The sequence below is a fragment of the Dendrobium catenatum genome, unplaced genomic scaffold (assembly GCF_001605985.2).
Source record: "Dendrobium catenatum unplaced genomic scaffold, ASM160598v2 fragScaff_scaffold_670, whole genome shotgun sequence".
In the NCBI taxonomy this organism is placed as follows: domain Eukaryota; kingdom Viridiplantae; phylum Streptophyta; class Magnoliopsida; order Asparagales; family Orchidaceae; genus Dendrobium; species Dendrobium catenatum.
In genome coordinates, this window is record NW_021319132.1 from 1,425 (window position 1) to 18,258 (window position 16,834).

Sequence of the window (16,834 nt, forward strand, 5' to 3'; positions counted from 1 at the left end):
ACCGTTGGATGCCTTGTTTCTCTTCGGCTTTGATGGAAGGCATGTCCTCCCCGGTGTGGATACGTCTTCCTAACCTTCCCTTACAATAATTGGATGCTTGTAACATATCTAGAATTGCTTCAAGGATTGGAGTTCCTCTTTGGATCGATGCTCATACAGGAAATTATGGTAGAAGAGAATATGCCCAGGTGTGTGTTCATATGAACCTTGTTAATAAGTTGCAGGTGGGAATATGGGTTAATGGGATGAATGGAAAATTCTACCAAAAGGTAGAATATGAGGGTATAGGCCTCCTATGCTATGGTTTTGGTAAAATTGTGTTGAAATTCATTCACTATGAATTAGGTTGTTAAACCTAAGATTACGTCCCAAGGCTATCCAAGAGGGGGGGAGGGTGAATTGGTATTTTAAAAAATTATCCCTCTTGAGTATGTTGAACTAAAAATAAACTTTAATGAATTTTTAGAAAAAGTTTTTCAACCGCAATTTTTAAAACGAAATAAAATGCGGAAAATAAAAAGCAGTAAAAATTTAAAAGATACAGGATTTATAGTGGTTAGGTCTAAACCAGACCTACATCCACTCCCCGGAGGCACCCTATGAGTATTGCACTAATACGACTAGTGACTCTCCTTTAGCACCCACAGCACGGCGGAGAAGCCTTTACAAAAACTCTTTCCATCATTACCCGGTGCGGTAGAGAACAATCTTCCTTTTACACTTATCCCCAGTGTTGGCAGAGAACCGTCCGTCCTTTCACACTCTCCTAGTGTGGATAGAGAACCCTTTGTCCTTTCAAACTCTCCTAGAGTGGGCAGAGAACCCATCATCCTTTCACACTCTCCTAGTGTGGGCAGAGAACCCTTCGTCCTTTCACACTCTCCTAGTGTGGGCAGAGAACCCTTCGTCCTTTCACACTATCTTAGTGTGGCCAGAGAACCTTTCATCCTTTCACACTCTCCTAGTGTGGGCAGAGAACCCGCATCCTTTCTCACTTTCCTAGTGTGAGCAGAGAACCCGCGGCTGTTCACACTCTCCAAGTGTCGGCAGAGAACCATATCTCCTTGATAGATCTTCTCACAATAATTCTACAAGGAAGAAAGAAAAGAGTGAAATAATCTCAAATCAAAAGTAGAGATTCTTACCTTTGAACACCAAGCAAAGCCTTCACACTCTAGTGGTAGGAATCCTCCTTTGAATGCTTTCTCAAACTCTCTCCTTGACTCTTCTTTCAATAGGCACAAAGATCAAATGGCGAAAAGATTGAGTGGCAGTAAAAATTTGACCTTATATAGGAGAGACAAGAAAAACCATCCAAAACTACAAAATATTCAAGTTAACATGAAATGGATCGTCTTGGACAATTTTACTGAAAGTGTCGGAAATGATCCTTATGTATATTGTTACGAACTATGTTCATACACGACCATCATCCCGAACGAACTAGGTTCGTTTGGTACGATCAGTTATACCATAGGTCGGTTCTCAAATAACTGCATGGACGTAACCAACTTTGGTAAGTTGGTTCACATAATCCTAGGACGAACAGGACTTTGTTCGGACAAAATTTTTACAGAGAGCAATTCATCCTGGCACGATAATGAACTTCGTCTGAACGAAATTTTTACAGAGAAGAATTCATCCTGGGATGATTTGGATTTCGTCTGGACGAAATTTTTATAGAGCCCAAGTCGTCCTGGCACGATTATAGATTTAGTTTGAACAAAATTTTTATAGAGCCTAACTCGTCCTAGGACAAAATTAATTTCGTCCTGGACGATCAGGACTTAGAAAAATTTTCTCTAAATCCTGTTCGTTCCATTGATCCTATGATGAGATAACTGACCTGATCGTCCCGTACGAACTAGGTTCATCCTGTACGATCAGTACAAATTTTGTAAGATTTCCTTAAGTAAGTGTGTATGTGTTTTTATTCACTCAATTACAATCACTCCCTCTCAATTCAAAGAACAATTTAAAGCTTTAATTTGCAAAGGATTGTATGTTGAATTTGATTTGAAGTCTTCATAGTTTGGAGTTCAATTTTCCTAAAATGTTAGTACACATAAGAGCAAAAATAAATCTTCCAAAAAGTGTTAGGAGATAATTACACATAATACAATAATATTTGAAATCATCAAAACTATACCATTTGCAAGAATGTAACATATGCAAATAGCAACTCTCTTAACAATCTCCTTCTTTTTCATGATGGCAAAATAATTATTGTTTGTAGGATTTCAAATTTTAAGAATCTCCTAAACTTCCCCTGGATTGATGAATGCATGAAAATAAGAAGGCATTGATTCAAAAATTATTTTGGTTTTTTTTTTTAATTTTATACAAAACAAAATAACAACATAATCACAAAAACAAAATAAACATAAATACTAACACAAGATACAAGACTCAGAAGACACAACATAAGATACACAAGACACAACACAAGATACAAGACACAAGACACAATTCAACAAATAATTTCTTTGGAAAGAAATAACTACCACATGTGGTGCTTTGCGCATCTTTTTCATAGTAGTGGCACATTTTTGTGCATCATTTTTATTTTGGGCTTATCTTGTGCCTCTTTTTCACATTGCAAACCTTTGCGCATTTATTTATTTATTTTTTTATTATTTTTTTATTATACTTTTACATAATTTACAAGAGTAATTTTATTCTTTCAAAAAACAATAATCTAAAATTTCAAATTTTTCTAAGTGTATAAATAATGATTGATAAGTGAAATATAAAATTAGAAAACATCACAGTTACAATAATAATATCAACAATAATACAGTCTAAAGAAGAGACATGAAATTGATAAACCTAATAATATCAAGTTATAAGCAAAACTTAAACTTATAATAATTAGATTTTTCTAATGAATTTAATTTTTTTTGCAATTTAGGTTATAGCATGATTAAGACTAAAAATCTGATGATTTACATAAAGTCTAACAAATATTTCAAAAGTAAATTCAAATCAAAACACAAGAACTTTTATTGATATCATTTTAAATATTACAAGGATTCATTCAATATATCAATACAATAACTAAAATAAAGAAAAAATACATCAAACTACAAAACAACAACTAACACATAAACCATAACAACACAAACACAAAACATAAAGTGCAACAATCACTCGGACGGTCCCCGATCTGGAGGAGGAGGAGGAGGAGGAGGGGCACCACCAAAGTGGTTAAAATATGTACTTATTATAAGTATATTAGTACTAAAATCATTCATTTGCTCCCTCATATAGCCCATGTCATGTTGATATTGAGCAACCTGCTGCTATAAATGAGTCTCGATTTGATCAAGGCGATGATCAAAATGTGTCTCTAACTGATCAAATTTTTTAACCAAATTCTGATAATTTGGTTCATTTGTAGGAGCAGGTGCACCTTCAGGCTCTTTTTCTATATCACTGATAACATGTGCTTTTCCTGATTACGCCTTGAAGATCGCTCTAAATGATCCGTCATTGTAATAGAGCGGTTTCTCATATTCTTGATTAGGATGAATCAATTTATACTTCTTTTGCAGAACATAGGAAACTAAGTGTCCTAAAGCAATATTCTTCTTTCTTTTCTATTCTGCATGGCCAATTCCAGAAAGCCCATAAAGGTAGTCAAGAATAAGTTGGGCTTCATCTATAGGCTCATTTGTCATGATTAGAAAAGTCACCATAGAGAGAAGGGGGGTAATATTGACTCTATCAATAGCTTTTGGAATGATTAAAGTTCTAAGAACATGCTGGATGATGCGAGCATTACGGACAAGATCGGATACCCTAGCAACATGCTCAATTAAACCATTTCCTCGAATCACCCTATTGATTTCATATCATTTACATGTATCATTGGTGATTAAGGTATGGGCCTACTCCCCTCAGTCCTTAAATTTAGAAAAGCTCCTAAGTCGTGTTTAGTGATTTTAACTTTTTGTTTGAAAATAAAGGAGTGAATCACAGAGTGGTCAGAATTGAAGGACATATTGGCTAGAAAGTAGTGGATGGTTTCTTTATTATAGAGGTGGACCAGAGTAAGGATAAAGTGAAACTGAGTTGAAGCAAATAAATGCATTACCTTAAAGGTAATATCTTCTTGAATTAAAATTCGAGAAGGAGTGATTTTGGCAGCAGCAAATCTAGGAAAAGAATCCTCATTTTCTTTGTACAGAAAGTTTTTGGACGAATTCCTATGTGGCTTCTTCACTAAGACCTTTTGACGCTTACTTGAACTGGCCATTTGAAAATGATATAGAGTAAAAAAGGAGTTGAAAGTGATGTTTAGCGTGTGGGTATTGAGTTAAAAAGCCCGCCTATATATTGAAAATGACATGTTCGTACCAGACAAAAAATTTTCATCCCATACGAAATTCTCGATCGTCCTGTACGAAAATATTTCGTACATACGATCTAATATGACAAGAATGAAACAGCTTTTCGTAATCAACGTGACTTACGAAGCATCCTTTCATACAGACTTTTGACTAGTCTGATCGTACAGACGAACACATGTTCGTCCTAGGACAATCAGAACTTATATCGTTTTAAATACAGTTGAAACCGTCCCCTACATCGAACCAACATGTGTTCATCCAGACGAACCAATGGTTTGTACAGACGAAGTTTATATTAAAAACTACCTTATTTATTCAACTGCTCCATTCGTTCATTCCGTTGTTTGAAAAATATTTCATCACGGACGATCGTGACGATCGTACAGATGAAGTACATCAAAAGATAGCACTCAAACGGTTCAAAATTCGACAGCTTGTCACACTACACAAATTGTCCCGTACGAAAATATTTCATCTCGGACGATGATGACCAAAAAAATTTTGCACTCAAACAAAAAAACTACAATTCAAAAATAAAATAGAACAAAACAAATACCAAAAAGAACGAAGAAGCACAGACTCTAAAAGGAAAAATCACACAAACAAAATCATAAACACATACAAAACATTTAATTAATAAACAAACATCAATGTTGCAAGAACATTTTTATTTAAGCATTTAAATCAATCACACCAAGCCTTGTTCTTAATGCACTGAAAATATCAAAGGCTAAAGGTTTCATAAAAATGTCTACAAGTTGATTTTCAGTTGTAACATGAATGAGTTCAATTTCTCCCTTGGATACATGATTCCGTATGAAATGATGCCTTATGTCTATGTGTTTGGTTCTTGAATGTTGAATAGGATTTTTAGAAATGCAAATACCACTAGTGTTATCACAATAAATTGGAATAGTGCCTATAGACAATCCTAAATCAATCAACTGTTTTTTCAACCAAAGTATTTGTGACACACAACTTCTTAATATAATATATTCAACTTTTGCAGTAGATAGGGCTACTGAATTTTATTTTCTACTGGACCAAGAGACTAAAAAATTTCCAATGAATTGACATGTTCTAGAAGTGCTTTTCCTATCCACCCTACATCCTGCAAAGTCAGAATCTGAATAACAAATTATTTCAAAAGAAGAGTTAAACTTAGGATACCAAATTCCTAAGTTCTGAGTTCTTAACTTCAAAACCTGGAGGTTGTTCTACAAAAACATCCTCTTCAATTACCTCATTTAAAAAGGCACTTTTCACATCCATTTGAAACAATTTGAAATAGGCAAAGGCTAGCAAAACCCTAATTGCTTCAAGTCTAGCTACAGGGTTAACAGTCTCCTCAAAATCAATCCCTTCAATCTGATTATACCCCTTAGCAACTTATCTAGCCTTATTTCTAATGACTACTCCCGAGTCAATGATTTTGTTTTTGAATATCCACTTAGTTCCAACTACACTTTGATCTTTTGGCCTTGTAGTTAATTCCCAAACTTTATTTCTTACAACTTGATTCAACTCTTCTTGCTTGGCCAAAATCCAAAAATCATCAGAAAGTGCTTGATCAATGTTAGTGGGTTTCATAGTTGAAATGAAGGCTGAATGATTGACTTCCTTATTTAATCCACGCCTAGTCCTTACACCCTCACTTGGTTCACCTATAATGAATTCCCTTGGGTGATTTTTAGAAAATCTCAAATCTCTAGGCTAAGGGTTTTCTATCTCTAAATTTTCTTCCACATTTTTTTCCAAGCTCAATTTATCAATCTTTTGGGAGTTAATCTCAATTTCATCTTCTACAATATTTGGCTCTTCCATATTTCCAGATTCATCAAATACAATATGTATGGTCTCCTCAATTACCAAAGTTCTTCTATTGAATACTGTATAAGATTTTCCAACACTTGAGTATCGAACAAAAATTCCTTCATCTGATTTTGGATCAAAATTTCCTAAGGCAGATTTTCTATTGGTATGAATGAACACCTTGCAACCAAAAACATGCAAATGAGACCAATTAGGTTCTCCCTTTTAGCAACTCATAGGGTGTTTTATTCAATTTAGATCTTACATTTATCCTATTCAGAATATAATATGCAATACTAACCACCTCAGCCCAAAAATATTTAGGAAGTGAATATTCTATCAACATTGCTTGGGCAGCTTTTATTAATGTTCTATTTTTCCTTTCGACTATCCCATTCTGCTGAGGGGTTCTAGGTGAAGAAATGTTGTGATCAATTTCTTTTTGTTTATAAAATTCTTCAAATCTCTCATTCTCAAATTTTCCTTCATGATCACTTTAAATAGAAATAATTTCACACCCTAATTTCCTTTGAATCCAAGTTGAAAATTTTCTAAATGCCTCAAATTATTCACTCTTATGAAATAGAAATCTAACTCATGTGAATCTTGAGTAATCATCCACAATCACAAATCCGTATACCTTCCCTCCTAGACTTATAGTTCCAACTGGTCCAAAAAGATCCATATGCAAAATCTCTAAAGGTTTAATAGTTCTAAGATCCTTATTGGACTGAAAAGAGGACTTCACTTGCTTTCCTAATTGACATGCATCACAAAGGTGGTCCTTAGTAAAGTCTAGTTTTTGTATACCTCTCACTAAGTTATTTTGGGTAATTATCCTAAGGTTTTTCATGCTAGAATGATAAAGTCTCCTATGCAAAAGCCATGACTCATCAGATACAGTTTTCAAACAAAAAACAGTAGGAGTTTAAATGCAATTTAAATCTAGCATATAAACATTATTTACCCTTTTTCCATTTAAAACATCTTTACCATTTAGGCTTAATATGCAGCTAGTAGAAAAAAATTTTACACAGTAATCCTTATAACATAGCTGACTTATACTTAACAAATTATGTTTTAAGCCTTCAACCAATAATACATTGTCTATAAAAAAATTCTTTAAATTTCTAATGACACCTATCCCAACCACCTTCCTTGTGGTATTATCTCAAAGTGTAACCTTGCCTCCACTCCTGGCTTCCAGCATTATGAATTGACCAGTATCTCCAGTCAAGTGTTTTGAACATATACTGTCTAGGTACCATATGCTCTCACGAGGTCTTGTGTGAGAGCGACCCTACAAAATTATCAAACGTTAGACCTGGGAACCCAAACAAGTTTGGGTTCACCTTTTAGCAATTTATAATTAGATGCATGTATAATATGTCTAGGTTTATGCATCTTAGGTCTCCACACCAAATTAATTTTTATCTTCAAAGTACAGGTGTGAGCTATATGTCCAAACAATCCACAATTATTACATTTTACTTTAGAAAATGGATTCCTAAGTCTTCTAACATTCATCTATCTTTTCAGGGATTGCATAAATTTAGGATACAAAATAGGATTAGTAAAATCTTAAAGTTTAGGAGGTATCCTATTATCCTCAAGAGCTTTTATCATTAATTTGTAAAGTGAATTCATATCTTCCAAAATTTGATTTATATAATTAGTTCTATAAAGTTTGCTCTCAAATTCATCCTTAGAATTCTTAAAATCTTTCTCGAGTTTTGCATAGGATGATTTTAAATTCTCATGATTTTTATTCAAGTCATCAAACTCATCAAGTAATTTCATGTGGTTGTTATCAATCAAAGCATGATCTTTCCTAAGGATTTCATGTTCCTTTTTAAGCTCTTCCAATTCTAGACTTAGACTAGCATGCATTTTCTTCATTTTTTTATATGCACCATGCATGTATTCAGAAACTTCAAATAATTCATATAAGTTAAGTCACATACCTCTTCTTGATATGAGTGATCAAGATTGTCAGCCATTAAGCACAAATTAGTGACTTCCTCTTCTTTTTCAATCTCTGATGAATCTGATGCTGAGTCCGCCCAGAAACCTTTTTGAAACTTTTTTCTGCCCTTATTTACAGTATGTTTCTTCTCTACCTTTTCCTTGTTAGGATTGACTTTGAGTTTAGGGCCATCCGTCTTTATATGTCCAAGTTTCTTGCACTCATAGAAAATAACATCATTTGAAACCTTGGTATTTCTATTGAATTTACCTCCATTCCATTGATGGTGTTTCTTTTGCTTCCTCTTAAGAAAGCTTCTGAATTGTCTAGTCATCAATGCGATGTCTTCTTCATCCTCAGGTTGTGAGTGTTCACTCTCAGACTCTTCAACATTCAGTGCTATGTTCTTCTCCCTTCATGGTTCACCAGCATTAATCTTTCTTTGGCTAACTCCTTACTCGTAAGCAATAAGCGAACAAAAAAATTATCAATAGAATAAATGTTTAAATTCTTAGACTCTGTAATTACAATAATTTTAGCATCATATGTAGTAGGTAAGCAACAAAGAATCTTATTAACCATTTCAGCATTTGTTAACTCCCTACCCAATGCATGCAAAGAGGTGACTATTTGTGTGAATCTTGTGTACATATTAGAAATATATCCTTTTGGATTCATGCAAAATAGTTCATAATCATGCAACAAGATATTGGGGTTGAATTAGCATTTTAAAAAATTATCCCTCTTGAGTATGTTGAACTGAAAATAATCTTTAATGAATATTTAGAAAAAAATATTTCAACCATAATATTTAGAACTAAACAAAATACGGAAAATAAAAAGCAGTAAAAATTTAAAAGACAGGATTTATGGTGGTTCGGTCTAAACCAAACCTACATCCTTACCCCGGAAGCACCCTCCGAGTATTGCACTAATACCGCTAGTGACTCTCCTTTAGCACCCACAGCAAGGCAGAGAAGCCTTTACAAAAACTCTTTCCACCACTGCCCGGTGCGGCAGAGAACCGTCTTTCTTTTGCACTTATCCCCAGTATTGGCAGAGAACCGTCCATCCTTTCACACCCTCCTAGTATGGGAAAAGAACCCTTCGTCCTTTCACACTATCCTAGTGTGGGCAGAGAACCCTTCATCTTTTCACACTCTTCTAGTGTGGGTAGAGAACCTTTCATCCTTTCACACTCTCCTAGTGTTGGCAGAGAACCCGCATCCTTTCACACTCTCCAAGTGTGGGTAGAGAACCCACGGCTGTTAACACTCTCTAAGTGTTAGCAGACAACCGGATCTCCTTGACAGATCTTCTCACAAGAATTCTGGAAGGAAGAAAGAAAAGAGTGAAGTAATCCCAAATCAGAAGTAGAGATTCTTACCTTTAAACACCAAGCGAAGCCTTCACGCTCCAGTGGTAGGAATCCTCCTTTGAATGCTCTCTCATACTCTCTCCTTGACTCTTCTTTCAATAGGTGCGAAGATCAAATGGCAAAAAGATTGAGCGGTCGTAAAAATTAGACCTTATATTAGAGAGACAAGAAAAATTGTCCAAAATTGCAAAATATTCAAGTTAACATGAAATGGATCGTCACGTACGATCGTGGATCATCCTGGACTATTTTACTTAAAGTGTCGGAAACGATCCTTATGTATATTGGTACAATCTATGTTCGTACACGATCATCGTCCTGTACGAACTAGGTTAGTCCGGTACGATAAGTTATACCATAGGTCGGTTCTCAAATAACTGTATGGACGTAACCAACTTTAGTAAGTCGGTTCACATCATCTTGGGACAAACAGGACTTCGTTTGTATGAAATTTTTATATAGATCAACTCATCCTGACACGATAATGAACCTCATCTAAATGAAATTTATACAGAGAAGAATTCATCCTGGGATGATTTGGATTTCGTCTGGACGAAATTTTTACAGAGCCCAAGTCATCCTGGCACGATCATGGATTTCATCTGAACAAAATTTTTACAGAGCCTAACTCGTTCTAGGACAAAATTAATTTCGTCCTGGACGATCAGACTTAGAAAATTTCCTCCAAATCCGATTCATTCGATTGCTCCTATAACGAGATAACTGACCTGATCGTCCCATATGAACTAGGTTCGTCCCGTACGATTAGTACAAATTTTTTAAGATCTCCTTAAGTATGTGTGTGTGTGTTTTTATTCACTCAATTATAATCACTCCCTCTCAATTCAAAGAATAATTTATAGCTTCAATTTGCCAAGGATTGTATGCTGAATTTGATTTGAAGTCTTCATAGTTTGGAGTTCAATTTTTTTGAAATGTTAGTATACACAAGAGAAAAAACAAATCTTCCAAAATGTGTTAGGAAATAATTACACATAAAACAATAACACTTGAAATCATTAAAACTATACAAGTTGCAAGAATGTAACATATGCAAATAGCAACTCTCTTAACAAATTGGACACCGAAGGGAGAAATGTCTAAGGCTGTCGACCAAGGTGAAACTATGATAAGAAGAATGGGAGATAAGCTAAAATAGGGGGGACCAAAAGATTGCAGCTCTTATCAAGCCTCGGGTAGCATGGAGAGGAAGGATATGGAACAGACTAAGAGAGCTAATCCTCCTATTATTAAAATAGAAGGTGGAAAACATAGGAAATAGGTTGGTAATAGAGACAATGGTGGAAGTGAGGAAGTTCAGCAAGGTAATAAAAGAGATAACAATGCTAGGGAGGAAAGTTCTCTCGATAAGGATGATCAGTTGGAGTCGAGGATCAAAGTTCCCCCACATGGTAGAAGAAGTGTCTGTCCTCAGGGGAGGACTCACGAGAACAAAGGAAATAAGCAGCTGCTGAATTTACCTAACTAGGTTGATTTGAATCATACTAAGGTGCCCCTAAGCATGTTGAAGCCTACCCATAAATAACAAAAAATGGGCTTTAAGAAGCCATTACCTTTTACAGCTGGTATTAAATCAGTTTTTCCTAGTCCTAATAGATGTAAAATTGACAAGGAACTTAGTCAATTAGGACCCATTTAGGAGCTCCCTAGGAAAAGAAAGAAGGAGATGTTAGGTGATCTTGGCGGCGGGGATGCTTCCCGTTCAGTTTTTTAATGTCGTCCCTTCTGTTTTGGAACTGCAGGGGTTCCCGTAAGAAGCAAATGGGTTACTACTTGCGAAATCTCATTGGTAACAATGAGGTGTGTTTTGTTGGCTTGATTGAAACTATGATTGAAGACATCAGCAGAAATTATGTGGATAGACTTATTGGTCGTGGGTTGGACTTCTTCCATGTCCCTGGGATAGGTAGATCGGGAAGCTTGCTTGCTATGTGGAGGCCATTTTCTATCAGTTTGAAGTTTGTATGGCTACAGATCAGGCTTTGATTAGTTAGGTGGTTTTACTAAATCTTAAAAATGGGTTATTACTATTGTGAATGCCAACAAAGACTACCACACCCACCAGGATTTGTTGAGTAATATTGTCTCTTTGGTTAACTCGGATCTCCTTGTCATTATGGGGGGAGATTTCAACTGCTCTTCGGATCAATGTGAGAAGAAGGGGGCTAGGAGATATAGCTACTTGTCTGGAGCCCAAGAAATGGTGGATTTTATGGTGGATAATGACCTATATGATATGGGTTTTTTGGGACCCAAATACACGTGGTCGAATAATAAGAGTGGCAATAGTAAAATTTGGGTGAGACTAGATAGAATACTGATGAATTTTGAGGGGCTTCGGTTGGCCCCCTTGGCCACTGTTAGGCACCTCATCCGTATTGCTTCGGACCAGTGTCCATTGTTGCTGAACTTAGCTTCCAATATCCCTATAAATGGTAGTAGATGGCAGAGATTTGAAGACATCTGGATGACGTATCCAGTAACTTGGAAGCTTGTTTGGAAGAATTTGGCTAAACAGGACTTTGGAAATCCTGATGAAATTCTGAACCACAAGTGTTTGAGGATGCTTAAGGACTTATAATTTTGGAGCCGTAACTGTCTATAAGAACTTGGGGAATTAAAAGTTTCTTTGGAGGGCCATATTGAATAACTTCAATTGATGGAATGCTTGGAAGATGGACTAAAGGAAGAACATGAAGCTGAGCTCCGATAGAAGGAAATGGAGCTGAATAACACTCTGGCTCGGAGGGCCATGTGGTGGAGATAAAGAGAGAAGAAAAAATGGATTAAAGAAGGAGATGCCAACTCTCACTTCTTCCATTTGAATACTTCAGCTCACAGGAAGGGTAACAGTATTGTGGAAGTTCAAAATCAGAATGGTGACAGGATCACTGAGTCGAAGCTCATTCAGGATGAGTTTTGAAATTTCTTTTTGCTAAAATGGAAGGATAGGTAGGTGTCTATGGAAAATTGTCTTAAATTCCTGAATGACGACATGATCCCTAAACATTTGCATGCTATGCTGGAAGCGGAGGTCACTGAACAGGAGGTTTGACAGGCGGTCTTCAGTTTGGGGAATAATCGCGCTCCCGGCATCGACGGTATCACTTCTTCTTTCTTGAAATTTTATTGGGAAACCATCAAGGGTGATGTTACCCATTCCATTCTTAATTTTTTCTGTACTAATTCCATGTGTGAAAGCTGGAAAGAAACTTTGGTGGTTCTTATTCCGAAGATAGATAAGGCCAATATGCCATCAAAGTTCAGGCCAATTAGTTTTTGGCAATCATTTTACAAAGTGGTGGCTAAGGTGTTGATTAATCAGCTGAAGCTAGTGCTAAGCAGTATTGTTAGTGAAGAATAAGGGGCTTTTGTTCCGGGTAGATGTATCTCTAGCCATGGCCTATTAGCTCAAGAGTTGATGTGTATGTTTAAGTACATGGCTCAAAAATCTGGTTTGATGGCTTTGAAAGTTGATATGGAGCATGCATACGACTATATGGCTTGAGAAACTTTGGAAAAAATTATAAAACTTAAGGGGTTCAAGGATCAATTTATTATTTTGGTAACTCAATGCATCACCTGGCCAAAATTTACACTCCTTATTAATGGGAGTAGGACTCAATGGATCATGGCTAAGAGCAGCCTAAGATAAGGATGCCCCTTGTCTCCTTATCTATTCATCCTCTATTCAGAGCTTTTAACCAAAGCTTTTAGGCAGAGGAGATAACTGCTTGGAATCCAAAATGCCAGGAATTCTAATCAGATTTCTCACTTATTATACGCTGAAGACATTCTTGTGTTTGTAGAAGCTACCCAGAATAATGTCATATGGATTATGAGATTGCTAGATGAATACTATGACTAGACGGGCTAGAAGATCAATTGTGGTAAGTCAGCTATCCTATTTAATAAGAAGTGTCCAAATTGGAAAAGGAGGATGATAGCCAAGTTGATGGGTTATAGAAAGGCAAACTCCCTTGAATACCTTGGATTACCCTTGGTGATGAGAAAGCCAACTGGTTCTAATTTTTGGAAGTTAATTAAAAGTGCTCATGACAAAACAAACTTGTGGGGGAAAAGCATTTATCTTTGGCAGGTAGAGCACTTTTGATCAGGTCATCTCTCTTATCTGCCACCATGTACCTCTTAACTCATATCACGGTTCCCCATGGACTTCTACAATCCATTGAGAAACTTGCTAGGAAATTTTTGTGGGAAAAGGATGTTAATAGAATAGGCATGCACTATGTTACTTGGCAGGAATTATGCCAACCCAGAATTCAAGGTGGGCTGGGTTTTTATTGTCTCAAAAAGTAGCAAGGTGCCCTTTGTGCTCGGTTGGTATGGGATATGATCAAAGATCCTGATTCACTTCTACACAAAATGTTGGCGGCTAAATACGAGATGGATATATGGGGCAATTCTTAGGGATAGAATGTTTCGGTAGCTTGGAAGGTGGTTCTTGATGGGGCTCATGCCTCCGCCCGATCCTTAGATGAAAGATTGGGAATGGTCAGCTTATTGATGTGGTTCAGGACACATGTATTTTGGATTCTAGGGTTTCTCATTGGCCGACCTTCGTTAATGTGGAGGCTGTGGATAATGCCAAGCTCAGTCACGTTTTGAATCATTCTTTGCAGTGGGATACTGATGTGGTTGAAGAAAGTTTTGGGAAGATTTTTGCCAAAGGACTAATGATATCATTACTAATTGTAGTGATGGGGTGGATTGTCCTGAACTCTGCTACTCTCGGTCGAGCATGATCGTGACTGCTATGACCTATCATCCAATGGTTGGGGTGGGAGATTTTTATTTTTCTTGGTTTGATAAATTGAAACTACACCCACGCAAAAATTTCTTCTAGTGGAGGGTGTTTAAGAAGGCCATCCTGTGCAATTCCTAGCTATTCTGTAGGGGCTTGGCGAACTCTTCTCGATGCCCAAGGGGGACTGGCATTAACGGTATCACTTCTTCTTTCTTGAAGTTTTACTGGGAAATCATTATAGGTGATGTTACCTATGCTAGGATTTCTTTCACTCCCCTGCGGTTGGAAGATCTGGTGGGTTTCTTGCCTTATGGAGATGAGATACTATTCAATTTGATGTAATTTCTAATATGGAACAGGTTCTTATTGGACAACTTATGTTACCTAATATGCAGAGATGGATTATTGCATTGGTATATGCTAACAAAGCTTATTATGGCCGACGTATTCTCTAGAACACTATTTGCTCATGCATTTATGGGGATCTCTAAGTGATTGTGGGGGGAGATTTCAACTTTTGTTTAAATCAAAGCGAGAAAAAGGTTATAGGAGGTATAGCTTCTTGGTGGGGGCTCAGGAGATGTCAGAATTTCTTGTGGACAATGACATGCATGATTTGGGGTTCTTGAGACCCAAATACATTTGTTCGAACAATAAGAGAGGTAACAACAAGATTTGGGTGTGGCTTGATAGAATTTTGATAAAATCAGAAGGATTAAGACTTGCTCCCTTAGCAACGGTTCAGCACCTTATTCGGCTTGCTTCGGACCACTGTCCATTACTGCTGAATTTATTTATAGAAATGCCAAGACATGGATGCAGATGGATTTGGTTTGAAGATATCTGGATGACATACCCCTTCATGTGGAAGTTGGTTTGGAAGAATTGGACCAAGCTGGATTATGGGCAACCCGATGAGGTGTTGAACCGTAAATGCAGTAGAACTCTGAAGGCTTTATTCTTTTGGAGTCATAATCGATTAAAAGAGTTTGGTGAGCTGAAAGCCTCCCTGGAAGGATGTATTGAGGAACTTAAATTGTTGGAATGCTCTATTGATGGTTTGAATGATGACTAGGAACAAGAACATAGACCGAAGGCGGTCGAATTAAATGCCACCTTGGCATGATTGGCTACTTGGTGGAAGCAGAGAGAGAAGGCTAGATGGATTGAAGAAGGTGATATGAACTCGCACGTCTTCCACTCGATTGCATCTGCTCGTAGGCGGGGGAACAAAATTATCGAAGTTCTAAATCCAAATAGAGATAAGATTGCTGAGCTCAAGCTTGTACAGGAGGAATTCTGGAACTTTTTCATGAAGAAGTGGAAAGATAGGTAGGTCTCCATAGAGAATTGGCCTTAGTTTCGTTATGAAGAAATCATTCCTGAGCAATTTAATCATAGTCTAGAGGCTGAAATTTCAGAACATGAGATTCAGCAAGCTGTTTTTAGCTTGGTAAATAATAGAGCTCCGGGGATTGATGGTATTACTTCCTCATTCTTGAAATTTTACTGGGAATTATTAAAGGTGAGGTTATCCATGCTATTCTACATTTTTTTATTACTACCTCAATGTGCCAGAGCTAGAAAGAAACCTTGGTGGTGCTTATTCCTAAGATGGACAATGCCAATATGCCGTCCAAGTTTAGGCCTAAAAGTCCGTGCCAATCTTTTTATAAGGTTGTTGCTAAGGTGCTGATAAATCATCTCAAACCTGTGTTGGGTTATATTATTAGTGAAGAAAAGGGGGCCTTTGTTTCGGGCAGATCTATTTCCAGTCACGGATTGATGGCTCAGGATATGATGACTAAATTTAAAGGTTCGACTCAGAAATCTGGGCTGATTGCAATTAAGGTGGACATAGAACAAGAGTATGATTATATGTCTTGGGATACGTTATATAAGGTGATGTGTTTAATGTCATTCAAACATCAATTTACTTTTTGGGTTATTCAATGAATTATCAAACCAAAATTTACACTTATGATTAATGGGAATAGGTCTCAATGGATTAATGCCAGAAGCAGGCTGAGGCAAGGTTGCCCCTTGTTTCCTTACCTATTAATTCTATGTTCTAAATTGTTGTCCAAAGCAATCAAACAGAGGGGGGAGCAGCTCGAGATTCAGGAAGCAAGGAATTATGTGTGTATTTCACACTTATTATATGTTGATGACATTCTTGTGTTTGCAGATGCTACCTGAAGAAATGCTAGTCGGATTAGGGGCTTGCTTGAGGAGTAGTGTGGCTGGATGGACCAGAGGATCAATTATGGGAAGACGGCAATCCTCTTTAATAAAAATGTCACAACAGGAAGAATAGGACTATTGAAGGGTTGATGGGGTATAGGAAGGTTAACTCTTTGGAGTATCTTGGGCTTCCCTTGGTCATGAGAAAACTTGTAGCCGCTGACTTCTCCAAGATGGTCAAAACTGCTCATGAGATGATTAATTTGTGGGGAATGAAACATTTATCCTTGGTGGGTAGAGCGCTCTTGATCAGATCTTATCTTCTATATGTTCCTATATATGCTATGACTTAG

At 36.8% G+C, this 16,834-nt stretch overlaps 1 protein-coding gene across 1 annotated transcript; it reads left to right on the forward strand.

Moving 5' to 3' along the window:
• The first annotated feature begins 15,911 nt into the window (after positions 1 to 15,911).
• On the forward strand, positions 15,912 to 16,614 carry LOC114579864. The gene is made up of 2 exons (XM_028695736.1): positions 15,912 to 16,199; positions 16,486 to 16,614. The coding sequence occupies exons 1-2, from the start codon at positions 15,912 to 15,914 to the stop codon at positions 16,612 to 16,614; spliced, it is 417 nt and encodes a 138-aa protein (XP_028551569.1).
• The last annotated feature ends 220 nt before the right edge of the window (positions 16,615 to 16,834 follow it).